The sequence below is a fragment of the Dryobates pubescens genome, chromosome 13 (assembly GCF_014839835.1).
Source record: "Dryobates pubescens isolate bDryPub1 chromosome 13, bDryPub1.pri, whole genome shotgun sequence".
NCBI classification, from domain to species: domain Eukaryota; kingdom Metazoa; phylum Chordata; class Aves; order Piciformes; family Picidae; genus Dryobates; species Dryobates pubescens.
The window spans coordinates 10569408-10582510 of record NC_071624.1 but is presented as its reverse complement, the minus strand read 5'-3'; the positions used below and the strand labels follow the sequence as shown (position 1 = coordinate 10582510).

General features: G+C 56.1%; 1 protein-coding gene across 1 annotated transcript; it reads left to right on the top strand.

The window, feature by feature from the left end:
- Nucleotides 1-11103, top strand: LOC128897670 (mucin-4-like). The gene is made up of 8 exons (XM_054166565.1): nt 1-61; nt 6935-7074; nt 7368-7532; nt 8101-8256; nt 8753-8883; nt 9724-9812; nt 10265-10444; nt 10619-11103. The coding sequence occupies exons 1-8, from the start codon at nt 1-3 to the stop codon at nt 10783-10785; spliced, it is 1089 nt and encodes a 362-aa protein (XP_054022540.1). The 3' UTR covers nt 10786-11103.
- The last annotated feature ends 2000 nt before the right edge of the window (nt 11104-13103 follow it).

Sequence of the window (13103 nt, the reverse complement as noted above, 5' to 3'; positions counted from 1 at the left end):
ATGGGGAGCAGAGGATGGACGCTTTCCACCTTCGTGGGATGCTGCATATGGATCCTACACGGTATGTCCAATATTTTTCTGCTAGCACATGTGCTGCCCAAGCTCTTGCAGGGCACAGCAGGCACACTTGGGGGATGCTCTTCCTTCGTGGCTGCACTGGAAACTCCTCCTATGACTAGTCCTTGCAGTACAGTGCAACCAAAGAGCTAGAAAAGTGTTTTACAGGACAGGCATCTGCTTGAGGAGCTGGCTTTAGGTGTGGACCTGTGGGAGAGGTGAGAGCCCAGCCTGGCAGCCTCCATACCCCTCCAGTAAGGGATTTGAGAGAAACCAGCTTGCAGAGCAGGGCTCCAGGGATGCTCCCATCCCTCCCATGTCCTGGGGAAGAGCAAACACCAGCGCTCTGTGTTGGGGCCCCTCTTGCACAAACTTTCCGTGAATGGGAGCTGTTGGGTAGCTGGTGCTTCCTGCTCCACATGGAAGAGTGAAGATAAAATATGGATTTGCTGGGGTGGAGTGTGCCAAACTAACCTGGGGGATTTGACAGATGCACTTTGTTTTCCCTGAGATGAGGAGGGAAGCAGCTGAGCTCCTCCGGCTAAGGGGGGTTGTGCAAAGAGCTTGTTTCAGCTGGGGAAGATGGTGAGGAAGCAGCCTTGCCAGAAAGGGGAGCGGGAGGCTGGAGGAGGATGGACCCCTTGAGGACTGGTCTGGCATAGGAGATGATGTTTATTAATGACTCCAGCACAAGCTATCCACAAGCTAACGATCTGGCGAGGCTGGAGGCACCTCTGCTGCTGGGAAATCTGTCTGCTTGGCAGGGGGAACCTGATGAACCAGAGAACCAGGATGGGAAGCAGACTGGGGCTGCCAGTCTGCGGTGAAACCCTGCTGGGTCTTGCCTTCAGGGTGCCCTTCATCTCCCTTAATTGCAGCCACCTAAAGCCAAGTGTCAGCAGATCTGCCTGGCTCCTCCTGGAGCCAGCAATGGTGGCTTGGTCTCCCTAGAGTCTCTCCTAAAAATAAGCCTGGGTGAAACATCACCTGTGGGTGCCAGTGGGTGTTGGGAGAAAAGCCTGGGATGTGGAGTGGTGTTTTCTTCTTTCAGACAACCTCCTGGATGTGGGGCAGGATTTTGGAAGCAGGAGGAGGGAGCCATAAGCAGGGCTTGATCCTAACAGCTCTTGAGTACTCCCTCCACGGTCAGGGAATCCCCAGTGCCTGCACGCAGCCAGAGGCAAGCAGAACAGGGCAGGAGCCGGCAAGATCCCAGCCCAGTTGAGGTTTAAGGAACCCACTTTAACTGTGGTGTGTCAGAAACTGTTTGCAGTCAGGAAATGTTTTGCTAAGCCCTGGCTGTCCTGTCTGCCACAGGCTTTTGGGTAAAGTGTATTTAAATGCCTCTTAGACACTCAAGAGGTGACAAAACACAAGAACCCCCCTAGGCTCTGCAGAAGCTACTGCGCTCAGGGCTGTCCTTGCAAAGAGGGCTGAGGGCTGTCCTCAGGCAGCAGCATTTCACAGATGCCCCTGGGGCTATGAACTAGGTTCACTGGGCCTCAGCTCTTCCCAGTGGCCATGCAGTACCATCCCCAACTGCAGCAGCTGCCTTTGCCTCCATGCTAGCACCAGCATCTCTCCCTGACCTGTGATGAGTTGTGTTCTTTCTCAGCCATGGCTGCTCAGCAGTAGGAGATGTGCCGTGCCACGCGGACTGCTGGCTCCTGCACTCAGTGTAACGCTTTGCTTCTTTGTGCTTCTCTGCAGGGCTTGGGGCTGCTGCTGTCCCTGTCACTACTGAGGGACCATTTGATGAAGGGACAGCTTCTTCTGTCACAGCAGAGAGTGAGTGGCCTGCTGCTCTGGTGATGGGCACTGTGGAGACAACCACTGCAGCAGCAGATGCTGAGACAGCTGAGAGCATCCTTGCTGGGAGCCTGTCAAGCCCATCCTCCCCTCCTGGTGCTGAGCTGAATGCCTTGGTGACAGTGACAAGCAAGCATGGCACCACAGCACCGACCTTGACAAATGTGACCAAGCCTCTTAACACTTCTCAGGATATTGAAAGGGATTCTGCTGCTCCTGCTGCAGCCGTGACCACTCCTGCTGTCTCCACGCAGCACCTCACTGCTACCCCAGATGCAGACCTTGACATAATAGGAGCCACTCCCAGTTCCCCACTGGGGACCACCCCTTTGTTTGCAGATGTGAAGGAGGACGTCCTCACAGCTGTGACTAGGGAAGGAGCAGAAGATCAGGACCTCACCACCAGCACAATGTCTTTCCCCACCACACCTGCTTGGGTGGCACAGCCAACTGCTGGCAGCCCCGTGGATGCTGGTGTCACTGTGTTGCCAAGCCAAGAGCTGACCCCAGCCATAGGAGCAGTTGAGGAAGGTGTAGCTCTGCCAGTGGATATCCACAGTGATGCCAGTGCCAGCTCCTTGAACCCCAGCCCTGGTGCCGGGGGGCTGCTTACAACCCAGCAGGATGGGGTGGTGAGCAGTGCCATGAGCCTCACCCCAGAGCCAACAGGAGAAAGCGGTCTGGCTGCTGAGGAAAGTCCCTTGGCTTCGGTGTCTGAAAATGTAGGAAGTGCAGTAAATGATGAATTCAGCACAGCCAGCTCATCCCACCTGCCTCTGGAGAGCCCAACAGTGTCAGGAACAGTGGGAAACCCAGGGGAGCACTCCCTCCTCCCTGGGCAGGTAGTGCTGAGCCCAGCTGCTTCCCTGGTACCGTCCAGCAGTGGTGATGTGAATGGACAGGATGCTCCTGGGGTGTCATCAGAGCCTCCTGCTTCAGCCCTGTCACCTGCAGTCAGCGAAGCACCCACAGCACCCGAGGCAACAGAAGATATGGCCACCTCACTGCTGGCCCCAGAGGTTCCCACTGAAGCACAGAGTGGCACAAGTCCTCTAGTCCCAGCCACTGCACTGCCCAGAGGTGATATGGGGGCTGTGGGTCTGGCCCAACCATCCCTGCAGCCTAGCTCATGGCAGATCCCTGCTGGAGAGCAACAACTGCTGCCATCTTCCACAGACACTCCCAGTGCTCCTGAGGCTATATACCCACCCTCAGGGGCTGGGGCCGATATCCTGCCTGCTGTTGATGGCACAGAGACACCAGCAAACCCTGACCTCGGTGCTGCACCAGGAGCAGCAGTGTCTCCATCTCTCCAGGGGTCACAGCCATGGGGGACAGCAGCTGGTGCTTCCCAGGGAGTCAGTGAACCTGACACAGACTTGAGTTCACCTTCAGATGCCTCCACTCCATCATCTTTTGCACCTGAGGGTCTGGCATGGCCCACCGCTGGGGTCCAGGGTCAGGAGGCCGAGGGTGCAGGGGACACAGCGCAGGCAGAAGGTTCAGGGAATGGCAATCTCTATGCAGATACCCAGAGTGACACAAGCCCTTCAGCCACTGGTGCTCAGCAGGATGCTGCTAACACTGGAGAACTTCCAGCTGGAGGAACAGGACCTTTGGTGAATGCTGAACTGTCCCCTCCATCAGCTCCTGGGGATGTAGCAGGAGCAACATCAGGACTGGGACAAGTGTCTCCACCTGGTCTTGCACCTCCCAGTGCTGCTGGGCTGGAGGCTGATCTTTCAGGTGTTGAAGGGCCAGGGAACCTGCCTGGTGCGTCTGCCAGTGCTCCTGGGTCTGCTTATCCACCCTCAGGGGCTGTGTCTGGGCCAGAGACACCAGCAAGCCCTGCCCTTGGTGCTGCACCAGGAGCAGCAGTGTCTTCATCTCTCCCGGGGTCACAGCCGTGGGGGACAGCAGCTGATGCTTCCCAGGGAGTCAGTGAACCTGACACAGACTTGAGTTCACCTTCAGATGCCTCCACTCCATCATCTTTTGCACCTGAGGGTCTGGCATGGCCCACCGCTGGGGTCCAGGGTCAGGAGGCCGAGGGTGCAGGGGACACAGCACAGGCAGAAGGTCCAGGGAATGGCAATCTCTATGCAGATACCCCGAGTGACACAAGCCCTTCAGCCACTGGTGCTCAGCAGGATGCTGCTAACACTGGAGAACTTCCAGCTGGAGGAACAGGACCTTTGGTGAATGCTGAACTGTCCCCTCCATCAGCTCCTGGGGATGTAGCAGGAGCAACATCAGGACTGGGACAAGTGTCTCCACCTGGTCTTGCATCTCCCAGTGCTGCTGGGCTGGAGGCTGATCTTTCAGGTGCTGAAGGGCCAGGGAACCTGCCTGGTGCGTCTGCCAGTGCTCCTGGGTCTGCTTATCCACCCTCAGGGGCTGTGTCCGGGCCAGAGACACCAGCAAGCCCTGACCTTGGTGCTGCACCAGGAGCATCTGTATCTCCAACCCCCGGGGGATCACAGCTATGGGAGACAGCAGCTGATGATCTTCAAGGAGCAGGTCTCCCTGGAGCTAATGGACCAGGCAGTGGCTCAGCAGCTTATGGATCAGCAGGAGTCCCATCATCTACCCTTGAGGACCAGCTTGATGCAAGCTTGGGACTGCCAGCGGCAGAGGGGCATGAAGACAGCACTGCAGAGCAGGCATTGGGAGGAGCAGGCAGTGGGATGAGGTTTGAGCCATCCCTGAGCCCCACTGCAGGCAGTGGGATTGCACCTGGGATGGATCAGCTACCTGGCACAGGTTCCTCGTCTGGTCCTGCCTCTCCCAGTAGCATGGTTGCATCATCCTCCCTTCCGAAGCCAGACAGTTCCAGTACCCTCACAGGAGTGGGCAGTGCTCCTGGAGCTCTGCAGCCTTCCCTGGGTGCTGAGCCTGGCGTCCCTCCTGCTGCAGGAGAAGGGGCAGGTGAAGTGCATGGTGATGGAGGGTCCCTGGGACAGTCCCAGGCTACTGCTGGACAGGAAGTGGATGTTTCAGGAGCCCTTGATGGAGAAAGGGGAGTTGTGCTGCAGTCTGGATCTTCTTCCACATCTACGGAGGGGTCTTCAACATCTGGGACAGTTGGTGACACTATTAATGGAGCACGCATTCCTGGAGCTAGTGGAGCTGGCAGTGGCTTGAGCACAAGCTTGGAGGCTGCTGGCCCTGAGCAGTCCCTTGTGTCAGCCCCCGGCATCCAGAGTGGTGCCGATCTTGGACTTTCTGATGCAAAACCGAGCCAAGACAATGTAGTGGAGCTGCCTGGAGGAGCCTCAGCTGATGGGAGACCTTCCCCTGGGGCCAGCCTGGGAGAAAGCACAGGAGCCATCATTCAGATCTCATCAGGAACGAATGTGAATGCCTCCCCTCAGGAGAGGCAGCCCCTGGTGCCGGTGGCTCCAGATGGCAGCAGTGTCTCTGACAGCACAGCCTCCTCACTGCCAGCTTCTCTACTTCCTGGGCGTGGGCTGAGCTCAGGGCTCGAATCCAACGGGAACCCCTACTCTTCCCCCAGCATCCAGAGTGGGAGCAGGTCCCTGGTGCCAGGGGCACCGGGTGGGTTGGCAGGAGATGCTGGAGGTGCTCAGACATGGTCTCTTGAAGACGAGGTGGCCTCAGGAATGCCAGCACATTCAGGAGACACGTTCCCCTACATCCCCATGTCCCCCAACACTGCCCCAGTGCTGCCTTCTGCTCCACAGAGAGACACTGCTGCAGCTGGGACATCTGCCAGCCCTGGGCTTCCCGCTCCGCTCTTGGCACGTGAGTCCATAGCACAGTCCTCTGCAGAGGGAAGGGGAGAGCTGGGGGCTGCTGTGCTGGGGGAACCTGCCCTGCCTCTGGCTCCTCACCAGCTGGGAAGCCCTGGAGTCCCCTCCAGGGATCCTAATAGCCCTGTGCCAGTGGAAGCGAGTGCTGTGCTCCCTGGAGCAACAGGGGGGCAAGGGGACATGGTTCAGCTCCTTCCCAGCACCACTGGAACTGGGGCAAGCACGGAGACTCCCAGTCGCTCTACGCTGCCAGGGGGCTCAGGGCTCCCTGGCCTTCCTGCCACCAGGATCACTGCTGGCAGCCCAGAATCAAAGACCTCAGGGCCAAGACCTGCTGGTGCCTTGTCACCCACTGCCCTGCAGCCATTCTTGGGCAGAGAGCTGACTACCATCCTGCCAAAGGGAGCCCCTGCCACAGATGGGTCAAGCCCCACCGTACCCTTCCTAGGCCAGGGGGAAGCACAGGGGAAGTCCCCAACCACTGCACGCCCAGTTGTGTCCTGCAGCCCAGCCACTGCCAGCCCAGCCCTGCCAGCCCAGCTCCCCGGGGTCAGGGAAGTGTTCACCAGGCCAGGACCAGCCACTGTCATCTCCCATGCATCGTCCCCCATGTTTCCAGCTCCACCAAGAGGGCCAGTGGCCGCTCCAACCCCGCTGCCCAGTCCCACAGGTATGTGAATGTCATGTGGTAGCCTGGGCAGGAGGAGCATATCTGACCTCCTTCCTGATGGATCATCCTGGGTGACCTTCAGTGCCCAGAGACTGAGGGGGCAATGTGGGGCCAGGACCCACGGGGGTGATGCTTAATGAGGAGCTCCTGCATATGAGCTTGCTATTTTTTTTGGCAGGCTGAGCCTCTCCAAATGCATTGTTTTATTTAACAGACAGAAATAGGGAGCTGGAGATGGTAAACATCTCTAGACAGAGCTGTGGGTGTTGAATTCCCTGCTGTCCTCCTACCACAGTCCTGTACTAGGTTCTTCCCATTCTAAGAGCAGCCCTTCACTGTGGTGCCCCAACAAGGCTGGAGCAGGAGGGGCCAGTGACTACAAAGACCATCACAATGGGTTTAGGGCAGCTATGTGCATGTCAGGCAGTGAAAGGGGTGGGAGAAAGCTCCTGCAAGGGAGGGTGACGTGCAGGATGTCTCAGGTGGCTGTTGACAGCGTCTCCCCTCCCCGGCCTCCTGCTGCCCAGGCTGTGTGAAAGAATCATTTCAGCCCTTTGAGTTTTTGGCACAGACCAAAGGCTTTGTTGTAAGTGGGCTTGGGGGTTTGGTGTTTTTTGTTTTCCAGCTGCAGCTGTGCCCCTGTATGGGTACGGAGCGAGGGAGAATGATCAAGAGTACGTGGAGAGGAGGGTGGATTTTCATTCTCCCCTTTTCAAGCCTGAGACTGGATTCCCCTTGGGGAAAACCCTGCGCGACTCTCTCTACGTGAGTCTACCTCGGCTTGACTTCCCGCTGGGCACGTGGCTGTGCCCCCAAACCCTGGGGGAGGCACTGGGAGCCAGGTGCCTGGGATGGGACCTTTGTGGGGGCAAATCAGGGGGATGCTACTGAGGTCTGTTTGCGAAAAGAAGTGACTACGTGGACATTTCAGTGGTGGCCAGTGGTAGGCTTCATTGGGCATTGCTCAAAGCGGGCTTGCAAATGGAAGGGCTGCCAGACTCACATCAGGGTGTCCCACTGGTCCTGCCCTTGCCTGATGGAAGGATCTCTCTGCTCAGTTTACAGACAATGGACAAATCATTTTCCCGGCCTCAGACAACAACATCCTCACATACCCCAATCCTCCTCCCAATGGCTTCAATGGCCATGAGGAGGTTCCCATGATTGCTGTGTTTTGGGACGATGCTGATTTCTCCAGAGGTGTTGGAACAACGTTTTACCAGGTGAGTGAAACCACCCAGGTGCATGGTTACATGAAACACCTTTTGATGATAGAATAGAATAGAATAGAATTGAATTGGATTAACAAGGTTGGAAAAGACCTTTGATATCATTGAGTCCAATCTATCACCCAACACTATCTAATCAATTAAACCATGGCACCAAGTGCCTCATCCAGGCTCTTCCTAAACACCTTCAGTGATGGTGACTCCGCCACCTCCCTGGGCAGCACATTCCAATGGCAAATCACTCTTTCTGGGAAGAAATTCCTAAGACCCAGCCTAAACCTCCCCTGGCACAGCTTGAGACTGTGTCCTCTTGTTCTGGTGCTGGTTGCCTGGGAAAATCATCACCTATTCTGTAGATGCCCCTTGAGATGTGATTGATGGAGCCCTTGAGAAGTGTTTCTGGGGTAGATCTAAGAGCCATCGGTTCTATGTGTGTCACCTCTCGAGCCCTCCAAATCCAAAGGTCTGAACCTTCAGGCACAACGCTGCATGCATGACTGCAGTCTAGACCTGTCTTCACCCTACTGGGATCTGAGGCAGATGTGGTGTACCCAATCTGCAGGAGTTCCTCACCCTTAACACAGTCAAGCCTCCATTTGTCCGTGATGTGGAAGAGAAGGTTCGGCGGTACCTGAGGTCTTCCTACTCCGCAGCCTGGACCCTGAAGATTACCTGGGAGAAAGCACCTGCCCACACAGCAAGGACAGACACCCGCAGGGTAAGGGGTGATGGAGCTCGGGGGCTTCTTGAGTTGTCAAAGAAAGCAAACACCAAAACCCAAGACCTGTGGGTGATCACCTTGTCTGTGCCTCTAACCAGTTTGGTGGAAAAGGTCAGTCTTGAAGACTTTTGCCAAAAAGAACTGGGCTGTGCCCATGTGTTGGTGGCTTTGGGTTTTTTTTGAGGGGGACATCTTTAACTGAACTCTCCCTGCTCCAAAAATCTTTCTCTTTAATGTGGTAGGGGTTTATTTTACATCAGAAACACTCTTCTTCAGAGGCATAAAACGGAGTGAATTTGAGGCTTTTCATGGAACAACATCAAAGTGCAATCATCACATTTTCCATGCAAAGTGCAAACCAGCCCAGACTGCTTTTGACTTGCACATCGAGACCTCAGCCCTGACATTCTCCAGGGAGCACTGACCCACACTCCTAGTTTTAAACCCAACAGTTTTGCTCAGTTTCTCACTTGTCCACAATGCTTCTCCCTAGACGGTCACATACCAGGCCATCCTGACCACTGATGGCTTCAGGTCCTACATCCTGATGCTGTACCAGGACGGAGGCATGCAATGGGATTACACCAAGCTTGCTGCCACCAATGTGCTCATCGGCTACACCAGGTACAGAAGGCTCAGCACCCAGCCCCTGCCTCCTCCATGAACCAGGCTGTGTCCCACCCCCAACTTTGGCTGATTTGGTCCTTCCCCTCCATGAACCATGGATTCCTCTGCAAGGCTGAAGGCAGCCCAGATGGGGTCTGCGTGCCCACATAGCCTAACACATGGGAGCCTCCAACCCAGTTTTGCCCCATTAGTGGCTGGTTTGTGTTGCAGCACCCTGACCTGACAGGCTGTGCTTGTTGTACGATCCACACATCCCTCTGCGGTCCTGGGCCCACAGGATCCTGGTGCTTTGGGTGGAAGGAGTGGGGAATAGGGGATGTTTAATGAACTTTGTACCAGTCGAGGGAAGGGATTTCCGCTGCCTGTCCGGAGCGGTCGCTTCCTGCCTCCTCGCATTACATCTCGTCCCATGCACGTCTCCAGGGTTCGCTCATTAGCTGCTTGCTGCAGCTGGGTAAGGAAAAGGTGGCTGGGACGGGAAGCGCGGGCGGCACAGGCATGTGTGTGTGCCTGCCTGCACATGATCGCTCCTGGGTTTCTGCTCCATGTTGCCTGTAAAAATACTGGAAACCGTGGAAGCTGCTCTCGGGGATCTGGAGATGTTTGTGAGTTCAGCCCACGATGCAGCAGGAGCAGCACTTCAAACCAACTGCACCCTGCAGAGAGGGAGCAGGAGGCTGGGGGAGCTGCTGCCTTTGTCCTTCTGTCCCTGGAGCTGCAATTTGGATGTAGTGGGGTCCTGCTGTCTCAGGATGAGGGTGCCTGACAGGCTGAGGCAGGGATAACTCCACCTGGGCAGAGTGATCTCTGATTTTCCTTCTTTTCCTCTGCACGCAGTGGGGATGGCTTTTACCGCAATGATGACCTGAGTAAGAGACCTCCAGCAGTTAAATATCGCCCTGATCAGTTCAGGGGCTACAACACAGGTAGTGTCACAGAGCTGGCTGTGTTCATGCAGACCCTCAGGGACTGGTGAAGGGCTGCATGGGGAGGGGATTGTTCCCAGGGTATGAAATCCAACCTGCCACTGTGGCAAGGCTCTCACTGAGTTCACCAAGGCCAGGCTGTTTCCTCCAAGCACATAAAATATTGCCCTTGGGTACCAGCTAGGCCCTGAGGCTGAAACATTCTTGATGTGTTGTCCATAGACACTTCTTACTGCAAAGGCTCTGTTTCAAGGCTTTATTGCTTGGCAAGAGCCTCTTCCCATGTTTTGCTGTTGTTGGGTGGCTCTTAAAGATGGGGTTGCTCATTTGGGGGGAGTCAGTGTGGGCTTAGCTTCCAGCATCAGCATGTCTAGATTCTCACCTCAAGCTGAAACTGGCCCTACAGTTCCCTGGGACAGAGGTGGCAGCTTATGGTTTCTCTCCCTGCTCAGACCTCCGTGGGCTGTGGATTTACAAGCTGGAGAGCCGCGTGGGTGTCAACTACAGGCTGAAGTGCCTGGCATGGACAGGGCGGCAGCAGGAGCCACAGATGTGGAGCCAGGGCCTGCCTGCCTGCCCCTGCTCCCTGCAGCAAGGGCAGCAGGACCCACGCTTCAAGAGCAGCCGCAGAGGCAAGTGGACATGCTGCTTCCCCCCGCTCCTCATCCCTGAGCTGTCCCTCCCCACCTCCTCCGCAAGGCTGCTTGAGGTCCCCTCTGGCCAGGTGGGCACTGAACCCCAAAGAAAATGGGGATGGGTGCTGGCCAGGGAGAGCTGCACCAATGCTCACTGCCACCCTCTTGCAGGCTGGTGGGCTGCCCGCCTCTCCATGCTGCATTCAGCTGCCCCCAACCAGCATGGTGCCAGCGTCCGCTGCCTGTACGACAGCCAGGGTCAGCTCATCGAGGGACGGCAGGAGAGGTACTGGAGGTCCTCCAGGCAGGCCTCCCCTTACCGTGGTAAGTTCAGCTAGCCCTGGCATTCCCCAGCTGAGGCTGGCATCACTGTGGCCTGTAAATAACTTTGATCTCCGTGCCAACCTTTTTCCTGACATGATGCTGGGCCTTGGAAAGAACATGGACTTGCCAAAAGCTGAGGCAAGCACCTTGCCTGCCTGGAGCAAGCCCTTCTCCCTGTCTTCTTCTCTTCAGCTGCTTACTCTCCCTTTTACCTCCAGATCAGGAGCTGAAGTTGTATGACTGGTGCTGTAACCAGGCGGGCAGTGCTCACCTCTGTGCCCGCTACAGCGAGAAGAGGCCAAAGATTGGCTGTGATGGATACCAATCACCTGGCAAGGGTGGGTTTGCAGCCTCTGTGTGTGCCTGGGTGATGCCATCTTGTTGCCCAGAGCTGGGAGGGGAAACATCCCAGCTACTCCATGGTTAAAGCAGCAAGAGCCCTGGACAGGGCTTTGGGGTGCCCACATGCAGGTTGTGCTGTGCTTTGTGGTGGTCCCAGGGGCATCTCCATAACTAGCACCATAGCCTGAGAGGGACAGCACTGGGAGTGGCTGAGGACTGCAGCTAATGTGGTTAGTGATGTAAGCTGCACCAGAACAAGGGGACAGAGTCTCAAGCTGCGCCAGGGGAAGTTTAGGCTCAAGGTGAGGAGAAAGTTCTTCACCGAGAGAGTCATTAGCCATTGGAATGTGCTGCCCAGGGAGGTGGTGGAGTCACCGTCCCTGGAGGTGTTCAAGAGGGGATTGGATGTGGCACTTGGTGCCATGGTCTAGTCATGAGGTCCGTAGTGACAGGTTGGACTTGATGATCTTTGAGGTCTCTTCCAACCTTGGTGATACTGTGATACTGATGTGGGGCTTTCTTACAACCCCCAGCAGGTTCCTCAGAGGAAGCAGAGAGTGACTCGGAGGAGCAAAGAGGTGAGTGGGGCTGGGGAGTCTCCACTCCACCAGCACTTCCCTCTGTCCCTGTCCCTCTGCATGAAAACTCCCCTGGGGCTCCCAGATTGCCCCAGAGAGGAGGTGGCCAGGCAATTCTCATTTTTTCATTGCAGATGGAGAGGACAAGTAACTGAGAGGTTACCCTCCTGCAGCATAGTCTGCATCACAGCTACTCCTTGAGCCTTCTGCTCCTGCTCATCCTCCGTGTCCCCTGCACCCCTCATACAGAGCTCAGTCAGCCAGTGCCTGCAGTTGCCTTCACGGGCACAAGCTCATGCCTCTAACCCAGACTTGTCCCAAGGTGACAGTTGCTTTAGTTGCCCTTCCCCATCTGCAGCTGAGCAGGTGCCTGTGGGCAACTCCTTGCTGCTGGGTACCCCACCATGTCCCTCACCCCTGTCCTCCCTGCATCCTGCTGTGCCTCCCATACCTCCTGGTGAAGCTCCCTCGTATGAAGGGTTTTCACACCTTGTGTGGGTCAGCTGTGGCTGAGCCTCTGAGTGCTGTGGTGCACCAGGCTCACTCTGTTAGCCCATCCTAGCTTGTCCCCCCACTTCAGTCCCTGAGTCATCCATCCCCAGACCACGTACCCGGGAGAAGGGGAGATTCTCTGGATCAAGACAGAGGCTGCTTGATGCCTCTGCTGGGTGTGTGAGGGCAAAACTCAACCCTGTGATCAGAAACATTAGAGGAAAAATCTTTTGTTGTTGTTGTTGCTCGCAAGAGAGCACCTGCCTTTCTTAAAGAAAATCTTTGTCACATCCTGTGTGTTCAATAAAGCCTCTGAGGGGTCTGAGCATCACTGATCTGTGACAGCCATATCTTCTGAACCAGGGTGGGAGGTGCTGGACACTGGCATTGCAGGATGCTTCTGTCCTCCAAGCTGGTGTTGGGCATGTGAGCATCTAGGCTGCAGCTGATCCAGGCTCTGGGGCAGTGAGGCTGGAGTTGGGGTCTGACACATCCTCCTTGCACAGCTTCTTCCCTCAGCATCAGCAAAGGGCAGTGGGATGGTTGTGGGGACTGCAGACCTGGCTGATGTGATCTGAGCTACTGCAAGTGGTGCCTGGGGAGAGCACTTGTGGCTTTTGGGGGGGAATGAGGAGATCAAGCCACAAAAAAACCCTACAACCATCTCTTCTTTGGCCCTGGAGATAGGACCAGCAGAAAGCAGGGGCTTGGAGAATTTGATGACAGGGAAGCAGGGCTGTGCACAAGGACCATGGAGTACAGACAACTTTCTCAGCAGCATGCCATAGTTTTCAGTTTATTCTACTTTGTTCCTAACAGATTACAATAGCTGCATTGCCCCATCTGGGTCTGCTACCAGCAGCTCTGCTGGGTCCTTTGCCATTGCTCTAGGGCAATGGTGCAAGAATGCTCAAGGACTA

Bases quoted from the DNA above. Each gene is read 5' to 3' on its own strand.
- LOC128897670 (XM_054166565.1), top strand. From the start codon at position 1: ATGGGGAGCAGAGGATGGACGCTTTCCACCTTCGTGGGATGCTGCATA. The intron at 8,257-8,752 runs GTAAGGGGTGAT...GCTTCTCCCTAG, and splicing joins CAAGGACAGACACCCGCAGG to ACGGTCACATACCAGGCCAT. The intron at 9,813-10,264 runs GTAGTGTCACAG...CTCCCTGCTCAG, and splicing joins GTTCAGGGGCTACAACACAG to ACCTCCGTGGGCTGTGGATT.